Source organism: Zingiber officinale, chromosome 2B (assembly GCF_018446385.1).
Source record: "Zingiber officinale cultivar Zhangliang chromosome 2B, Zo_v1.1, whole genome shotgun sequence".
In the NCBI taxonomy this organism is placed as follows: domain Eukaryota; kingdom Viridiplantae; phylum Streptophyta; class Magnoliopsida; order Zingiberales; family Zingiberaceae; genus Zingiber; species Zingiber officinale.
This window is the reverse complement of record NC_055989.1, coordinates 2,891,140-2,900,345: the sequence shown is the minus strand read 5'-3', so window position 1 is coordinate 2,900,345 and position 9,206 is coordinate 2,891,140. Positions and strand designations below refer to the sequence as shown.

Genomic DNA, 9,206 nt, shown 5'->3' with positions numbered 1-9,206 from the left:
GACTTTCCCATTGCCTGGCTTCACTCACCGGGACTTTCCCACTGCCTGGCTTCACTCACCAGGACTTTCACTTTCACATCCGGTCCAGAGAACGAGCTCCCGAGCCCTCTCTGACCTCAGTCCGGAGAACTAGCTACCGAGCCCTCTCCGACTTCCCATGCCAAGTTTCCATACTTGGACTTCTCCGTGCCAAGTCTCCATACTTGGACTTTTCCCGTGCCAAGCTCCCTGCTTGGACTTTTCCGAGTCAGGTCAACTAACCTCGGGTCAACCAGGTCAACCTTGACCTAAGGTTGCACCTACAATCTCCCAAACACCTATTCTTGTCAAACATCAAGAATACAACTCTCTTCTCGTCAAACATCGTCAAACATCAAAACACAACTCGAGTCAGGTCAACTCGAGTCAGGTCAACTCGAGTCCGGTCAACCAGGTCAACCTTGACCTAAGGTTGCACCAACAGTGGGCACAGAAGCTTCCTCAATCAATCAGTCGATCGATTGGGCTCCCCAATCGATTGGGGCAAGTTTTCTCGCGCAAACGTGAGAGCACAAAAGAAGACTAAATCAATCAGCCAATCGATTTTGCCTCCCCAATCGATCAGTCAATCGATTGGGAGGCGACCGTTACGCAGGATAAAACCGTTGGCGAGTGTCTTTCTCCGCAATTCTTCCTCTCCACTTCTTGCGATCATTCTCACAGACACACACCGGATCTTGGAGACTTAGAGAGGAGTGTTGATGCACTTCCAAGCAAGTCAAGAGGTGTATTCAAGTAAGAAGAAGCAAGCTAAGGTTTTGTAAATCTTGTAAGATTTGTATTGTATAAGCTTGTTTTTCTTTCTTCTTATATTGTGAGTTTGTACAAGCTTTCTCCGCCTTCGGTAGTTACCATAAAGGAGTGTTTTCATAGTGGATGAGTGAGTGAGGACCGGATACTTGAATTAGTCACATTTTCTTAAGATGAATACCAAAGAAATCTTAGCATTAGCGTTGTGAATGTGTTTTGGATATATTTCCAATAACGAGCACGTGACAAGTTATTCATCCCTACAAGCACAAATCGATCCTAACAGTAGATTCGTAATAAAATAATAAGGTAGATAAGATATTGAAATATATATTTTTTTATAAAATTACATCAGGATTTATTTAATTTTTATTATTAAAAATTCCGATATAAAAATTCACGATTAAAAAAAAGGGGCGATGTTTCTCCGTCCCGAAGAGCCAGAGAATGGTATAAATAGGCACAGCCATGAATAACACCATATTTCAGTTCACACGCCTTCCTCCTTTTGGGCCTTTCCTCTCTTCGATTCCATCTTCTTCTCGCAACCCTCGATGTTTGTGCTGGTCTTGCGGCCTTCTCAAGGAGAACATTCGTCTCCACAGCGGTTCATGGATTTCTCCGCCTTCCTCCTTTCCTCTCGCCATGGAACAAGGTAAGGAACAATTGGATCCTCTCCCTTTCCCTTCCTACCGATTAAGTTGTTTTTTTCATCGGTGATTAGATGTGATGTTTGCGATACTCCGTCGTTTCTCTGCGATCGTGCTATAACTTTGAGCTACTATTATTGTTCGTATGTCTTCGAGTTGTCCAATTTGGGAGTTGAATGCTAGCATCGAGGCTACAAACATGTGTAGATAGCTAGGTTTTGAAGAACTAGAAGTTTAAATACTATAGTAGGGTCGGAAATACTCTTTTTTCTAGTTGCAATTACCACTTAACTCTGATCTCATTTGAATTAGTTGAACTTTTGAACATCGACGATGAGCACATTCTTTTGGTCTTTTCCTGGAGAACTAATTGTAATTTTAGTTGACCGTTGAGATTACAATATCGATGTTATTGTGGTGGTTTTCATGTTTTACACCAGATTCTCTTTGGATAACAACATCTTATTAGAATTTTCAGTGTCACGTGATATGGATTGGAATGGGGGTATTCTTTCTCTTCAAAAGAATAAGAGCAGGCTAAAGACTCCTGAACAAGTTCAAGCACTAGAAAAAGTTTACAATGGTATGCTTAGGATTCCTTTTCAACAACCAATGTTTTTGTGTTGCATGAATTATCAAATCTGAACGTGCTCAGTTTGAATATAATTTCTCAGAGCAGAAGTACCCGAGTGAATCTTTAAAATTGCTGCTAGCGAATCAAATAGGGTTATCTCAGAAGCAGGTTTCTCGATGGTTTTTTCACAGAAGAATGAAAAACAAAAAACTACTAGAAATTGAAGCATCTGCAATTGGTAACCAGAAAAATTCCAGTAGCCTTATAAACGACCAACATAGTGGAGTTGAGCAAGAATCATGTAGTAGCAGCAAACAAGGTGATTTGCATCTCAATTCTAAAGATGTAGAAAGCAAAAGGTCCAATGTAAATCAACTTTCAATGGTAGGTCTTGCAATGCAGCGGAAGACTGCTAGTGGTAGAGTAGCGCATTCTGTATGTTCGAACAGTAGGCCTCATGGACCAAGAATAAAATTGAAAGAAATGCTAATACAGGAGAGGATTCCTGCGGCTACAGATGTTTCTAAGCACTTATTCATGAGGGAAAACAAGGATTTGTTGAGCAGAAGAAGCTTACAGAGCCAAGGAGTGATGCTAGATTCGAGACAATATAATCATATGACTTGGAAGGAGAGTTATGCTGTTTCTTCCTTGAAATTGAAATTGGGAAAGTTATATTGTCATGAAGGTCCATCTCTTGGTGTTCACTTTGACCCACTACCACCTGGGGCTTTTAGTGCATCATTCACAAATTCAACTTATGGTAATGCTTATGTTTTTATCATTCTTCTATGCAATCACTTTCAAGTCATGTGCATATCTAATTTCTAAATGCTTAAATTTGTGTTTATTGCCTTCTTTGTCATCACACACAGACTTCTTGTTGAGAATGTATTCCTCTTATTTGCCACAAATGTCATTGATTGCCCTACTGGTTTAACAATGGACTTCTTATTTTATATCACATATTAACTTCTAGATAATAACAATTTTGAGATTTTTTTGATTTCTTGACCACGAGGTGTACCACACCATATTGATGTGGGAATTCTATGAGAAAGAAAACATGGAATAGAAGGCTCTGTGAAGTGTGATCTTAAATTCAAAAGTTAAACCAGAATTGAGGAGGACAAGGGCCTGCCACAGTTATTGTAAGAGTGTATACTAAAAGCCTAGCTTTTGGTATAAACATTTATCTAGAAATAAGAATCACATTGGTCAAATGTCTACATTTATGATAAATGTAGTTGTTCAATTAATTTATATTGTAGATAACATGGTGTGTGGTGTCACACACAGAGGATCATGTTATCAGTACCTTATAAATTATAAACAGTAGCTCACGACCATAATGGAAAGGAACAAACCATTGAAAGGTCGTAGTATAATTAGGTATTAGTTTATCTTAACTATATAATTACACTAGTACACTTAGAGTGTATTGAGTAGGACCATTAGAGGTCGTTTCTTTTATACTGATTTTATAAAAGAACAAGACCTCGGTTATTATGGAAGTGTGTGCTCTTAATCCTAATATAATAACAAGCACATATATTTGATATTTATTTCTTTAATTTATCAATGGGTGAGATTTAGTTCGATGAATCAATAAGCCCGATAAGTTGGGAAATAATATCACTTATAGTGTGTGTTGTTGATTATAAAAGAAAACTGTGTCCTAGTAATCTAGGTTGAGAATGTCCCCAAGAGGAGCTCATAAGGATTGTCATGTAAACCCTGCAGGTGGACTTAGTCCGACATGACGATGAAGTTGAGTGGTACTACTCTTGGAGCTAGATATTAATTAAGTGAGTTGTCAGTAACTTACTTAATTAGTGGACATTGTTATCTTAAACACAGGGAGACTAACACACTCATAATAAGAAGGAGCCCAAATGTAATTTTGGATTGGTGCGGTAGTTCAAGAATAGTTCTTTAGTGGAATGAATTGTTATTGATGAAATTAAGTTGTGTGTTCGGGGCGAACATGGGATGCTTAATTTCATCGGGAGACCAAAACCAATTCCTCCTCTCGGTCCCTATCGTAGCCTCTAGTATATAGAGATTTATACCCACCGCATACCTACCTTCTTACCCATCCAATGGGGCCGGCCAAGCTAGGGCCGGCCAAGACCAAATGGATGAGCCATGTAGGTGGTCGGCCAAAGCTTGGGTCCCAAGCTTAGGTGGCCGACCACTAGAATATTAAAAAGGATTTTTATTAAAATTATTTCTTATGTGGATATCATGATTTTAAAAGAAAGTTTAAAAATTAAAAATTTCCTTTTATAACTTTCTACAAAAGATTAAGAGAAGAGATTAATCTCTTTCCTTATTTGTAGTTTAAAAGGATGGTTTTAATTTTTGGTAAAACTTTCCTTATTTGTAAATCATCTACATGTTTAAAGAGAGTTTAAAATTTGAAATCTTTCCTTATTTGTTGATTAAAGGAGGATTTTAAATTTTAAGAAAACTTTCAATTTTAATCATGTTCATGATTTAAAAGAGAGTTTAAAATTAAATATTCTCTTTTATAAGTTTCTACAAAAGATTAAGAAAGATTTGATATCTTTCCTTATTTGTAGATTAAAGAGATTTTAATTTTTAGATAACTTTCTTTTATCCACATGTTTAAAGAAATATTTTAATTTATAAAATTTCCTTTTATTAACCAATCATGAAGGGATAAAATTATTGGAGAAATTTTATAAATTTCTAGAAATAAATTAGGAAGTTTTAATTTTGTTTAAAACTTTCCTTGATTTGTGGATTGTGGTGGCCGGCCAAATAAGTTGGGAAAAGGAAATTAATTTTTAATTAATTAATTTTTCTTTTTCATGGCAAAAGAATTAAGGAAGGTTTTATTAATTTTTCCTTATTTGCCAAGACCAAGGATTATAAAAGAGGGGGTAGAGGAGGCTTCATTGTGAACAACTCTATTCTTTTTCTTCCTCTTTTTTTTTCTTTGGTGTGGCCGGCCCTATTTCTCTCCTCTCCTCTTGTTGGCCGAAGCTTATCTCTTGGTGGAGCTTTTGTTAGTGGCCGGATCAAGGAAGGAGAAGAAGGAAAGAAAGCAAGCCTCGTTTCTAGCATCCCTTGGAGCATGGTAGTGGTGGCCGAACCTCTTCATCCTAGAAGATGTTTTGATGGCCGAAACTTGCAAGGAAGAAGAAGGTGCTTGGTGGTTCTCATCTCGGAAGATCGTTGCCCACACAACGTCCGAGGTTAGAAGAGGAATACGGTAGAAGATCAAGAGGTCTTTCTAAAAGGTATAACTAGTAATTTTTCTTTCCGCATCATACTAGTTATTTATGGAAATAATACCAAATACAAGAGGCTTACGATTCTAGTGTTTCGAATTTGTTTTCGATATAGTGTTCTTTTGTTTTTCTTTTCCTTGTGATTTGATTGTTCTTTTCGGTTAACCTAAAGTTATTTTAGGAAATTAAATATTAGTTTTCCATAAAAGGTTTTGTCTAGTCGGTGGTGGTTGCTCCCATATCCAAGAAGGCCATGTGCCTCGCCACGTCAGTACTGGGAACCAATTATGGAAATTAATGTTTAATGGAATTAATAACTTAAGGTGATTTGGGTCGAACGTGTTAAGTTCCGCAGGAGATCCAAGTCTAAACCTAAAAGAACATATATATTAAGTTTTGGATCAAAAGTGTTAAGTTCCGCAGGCGATCCAAAATTTAATTTAAAAGAACACATGGTAGCTAGGAAAAGGTTCAGACCTTTGTACAAAATTTTTGTATAGTGAAACCTCTAGGTTTTTCGAGTAGCAACCAACAGTTATGGCTGAAGATGAAAAGTGGTGGGTTTTATGGATTGCATTGTTGTGGGAAGAGAGCCAAACTCCTTGCTTTGCTACTATGTTTGATTCTTATTTGGCCTTTGCCTTTGCACAACATCATGTTTATTCATGAGGTTTTCCTATTTTCAATATGCGAACTTGAGTCCTTTGTGCTAGGCTTGATTCTTGGTGCTAACTTTAGTCCTACTAACTCTCTCCCTTCTCTTCCTTTTTTTTTTAACATTTTCTTCCCAGAGTTGTGCCATATCAGAGAATCTATGCAAAAGGCTACCTGTAACCAGAGAAAGGTAATGAGGAGACTTGAAGTACATTTCCACAACTGTAATTAAACTTGATTATTGTCAGTTGATAATCATATAACTTGTACTGGCAATGATTTCTTTGGACAGCACAAACAGTTGTTTCTTCATCCCAACACTTTATCTAATTTACAGTCAAATCACCAGACTCACATGGACAAGCTCACTCGTTTCTATGACAACCACAATTTTCATGTAGAAGATGCTGAAGATTCAGAAAGGAATAGGTTGGAATCTAATTGCAGGAAAATTGTAAGATGCTCAAAGTATAGACCAAAAATGGCATATGGCAGAAGACAACACTTCTATTTAAATGATCCAAAAGCAAGCACATCCAAAGCATTCACATGTCTTCAGAATTATTATGATCCTGAATCTTTATCACAAGATGAAGATTTCTCCAACAGGGAATCCTTGAGATCAGCAAATAAAAATACTCTGAAAAAAGGCAATGTAGTGCTTCCTAAAAAAATAATAAAGGTTAATATACTATCCTTTTTTTTATTTGTTCAAAGTCTGCACTTTTAACAAATATTCATGAATGCAGAGTGCAAAGACCTTGAAGGAGCGAACTGAACACCCTAAACTAGTTGAGAAAGAGATGCTTACTTTTTTAACACATTAAGATTTAAGTCACAAATTATGTTTCTAATATTATGACTCATAATGCAATTTTGTGCAGATGACAAGTAAACGGAAAGCTATTGAATTTCAAAGGCAGGGACATGCAAAATTATCTAGAAAATTGTCATGTATGGATCCAAGTTACGGGTAATTACTATGAAGGAAATTTGCTAATTTTCAGATGTTGATTGTAAGATAGAGGGGTCAAATGGGAACTCTCCTGGAGATCAATTAGAATTTCTGTTCATCTTTCTTTCATTTTTGTTGAAGGGGAGCCTTGGCGCAACAGTAAAGTTATTGCTTTGTGACCAAAAGATCACGGGTTCGAATCCTGGAAACAACCTCTTGCAAAAAGCAGGGTAAGGCTGCATACAATGGATCATTCCCCGGGACATAGCGGGAGCTTCGCGCACCGGACTGTCCTTTTTTTTTTCCTTTCATTTCTGTTCATTTTGGTAAACAATCTTGAAGAGGTGATTGAAGTCCTTTAGAGTATCATAATGATTAGAGAACATGAGATAAGTTAGTGTGCTAAGCTAGACAATCTCAAGAACTATTGGAAGAGAGAAGATTGATTTCCACATATGCCCCTTTGAAGGAAGCTACTCTTTAACAAAATTATTCAGCTTTATAGGTATATTCGCAATCCTAGAACAATTTTTAAAACCCAGAATTTTCTGAGACATAAGACAATGGAGTTGGCATGATCTTCAGCATGAGTAAGACTTAGAAATGATCTTGAGTAGGTGGTGTATTATTTAGATTTCCAACGGCCAAGTTGTTCTACCACCATTATTCGTGGTTGTCTCGTACTACAATTTAACTGTCAAGCCACCCAACATTATCCACCACCAATATCTAACGTCATTTTTGCTCATTGATGTTAGGTAAGAATCAATAGCATCATAATTGCGAGATTGAATCTATTATACTTGCTTTGCTTGGAGGTAAGAAAAAGATAGTCTTCGTTGAGGAAAAGAAAAGAAAAAATTTGAGTGTTGATCAATTCTATTGATTGTGTGATTGTGTGGTAAGGAAAAATGAACGGAAGCAAACGGAGAAGTATGGAAAAATATAGTTTCTGAATGGTTAGCCAAATTGGGCAACCAATCAATGAGACCATATTATTTCCATTGTTCCTACTAAAAACTGGTGCAAATAAAATGAGTGGTTTGGTGGGAAGATTTATTCCCCTCTTCCTTTATCTTTATAGAAATTTACTTAAAGAGAAAATTTTGGAAGAAAAAAAGGAGTATAAATAGGAAGATGACTTTAAAAAGTATTGTTTACTAGGACTGTTGGAAATGGGGAGAGTGGGGATATGGGAACATGGTCCTCGTTCCCCACTACTCATAGTGGAAAAGTCCATTATGCCTCTGGTTTATTTCCCTATATAAAGGGGGTGCGTCCAAGGATCATTCGTGGGTTGGAGACGAGAGTAAGAGGAGAACATCTGAGGCGGTGGGATTTGGTTCGTGGAATCGTGGAGGGCTTTCCGATCCTGTGATCGCTCTTCCGATAGCGAGTTTTCGCCATTACCGATTGCGGATCTGCGGGAGATCGCTGTAAGTTTTTACCGCTTTAATTTTATTCGTCTTTCATGCATTTAGAATTATCTACAATAGTATCAGAGCTGTGTTAGTTCTAAATGCATGTACGATCTCCTGTTTAAAATTGTTGCCCTGAACGGAGTCCGTCTCCGTCTAGTTTAGCCGTAGTCGAGTAAGATTGCGTCCATGCCGCGATTTGCTTCAATTGCCGACATCATAGGCCTCAAGAAACACCCAAAGAATTTGTCTCCGATATTGGTCGGTGACTGTGTTCATGGCAGCCTCCTGCAGAAGGTTTGCGTCATTAGTGGACGCTGGTGGAAACGATACATAGCCAGCGACAACATTTATGTTGGCCGGAGGCATGCTTGAGGTGGCCTCTTGTAATTTCTACACAGTGTTCGTCGCTGTGAGACTGGCTGCAGAGGGGAGGCGATGTGCCGTGACCAGCGTTCGTCGCTGTTTGAGCGGCGTGCGTAGCTTGAGCGGCGTGAGGACGTGGGCAGTGGTGGAGAAATCGGCAGAAGAACAGTTCGTGTGAGGAAAAGTTTGATTTTGAAAAATCAAATAATAATAATAAAAAAAAACGTGAACAGATAAGCTCTCACGTTCTGCATGCAAATATTATGCAAAACAGTAGGTTTATAAAAAAAAATGAAAACAAAATAACGTTTTTTTTCTTTTATGGATAAGTTTTTTTTTTAAGTTTATAATAAAAAAAAATCCATGCACAGTTTTTTTTTTTCTTTCCTTACTGTAGCATTAATTATATTTGCATGTGGTGATCGATTGAATATTGAGTTCAATTAATTCACCATTTATGATAAATGGTCTAGAGTAATTTTGGTTCATTTAGACCCGGTTCAAGTTTAAATCATTAGTTGGTTTAACCGAACCAATTTG

General features: G+C 37.4%; 1 protein-coding gene across 1 annotated transcript; it reads left to right on the top strand.

Moving 5' to 3' along the window:
• Window positions 1-1,290: 1,290 nt before the first annotated feature.
• On the top strand, window positions 1,291-7,265 carry LOC122048930. The gene is made up of 8 exons (XM_042610441.1): window positions 1,291-1,444; window positions 1,918-2,022; window positions 2,114-2,332; window positions 2,402-2,776; window positions 6,065-6,117; window positions 6,220-6,609; window positions 6,677-6,718; window positions 6,812-7,265. Exons 1-8 carry the CDS (start codon window positions 1,435-1,437, stop codon window positions 6,902-6,904), a joined length of 1,287 nt encoding a protein of 428 aa, XP_042466375.1. The 5' UTR covers window positions 1,291-1,434; the 3' UTR covers window positions 6,905-7,265.
• The last annotated feature ends 1,941 nt before the right edge of the window (window positions 7,266-9,206 follow it).

Coding starts and splice junctions, on each gene's coding strand:
- LOC122048930 (XM_042610441.1), top strand. Junction 6,118..6,219: donor CTACCTGTAACCAGAGAAAG/GTAATGAGGAGA, acceptor TTCTTTGGACAG/CACAAACAGTTGTTTCTTCA. Junction 6,719..6,811: donor GAACTGAACACCCTAAACTA/GTTGAGAAAGAG, acceptor AATTTTGTGCAG/ATGACAAGTAAACGGAAAGC.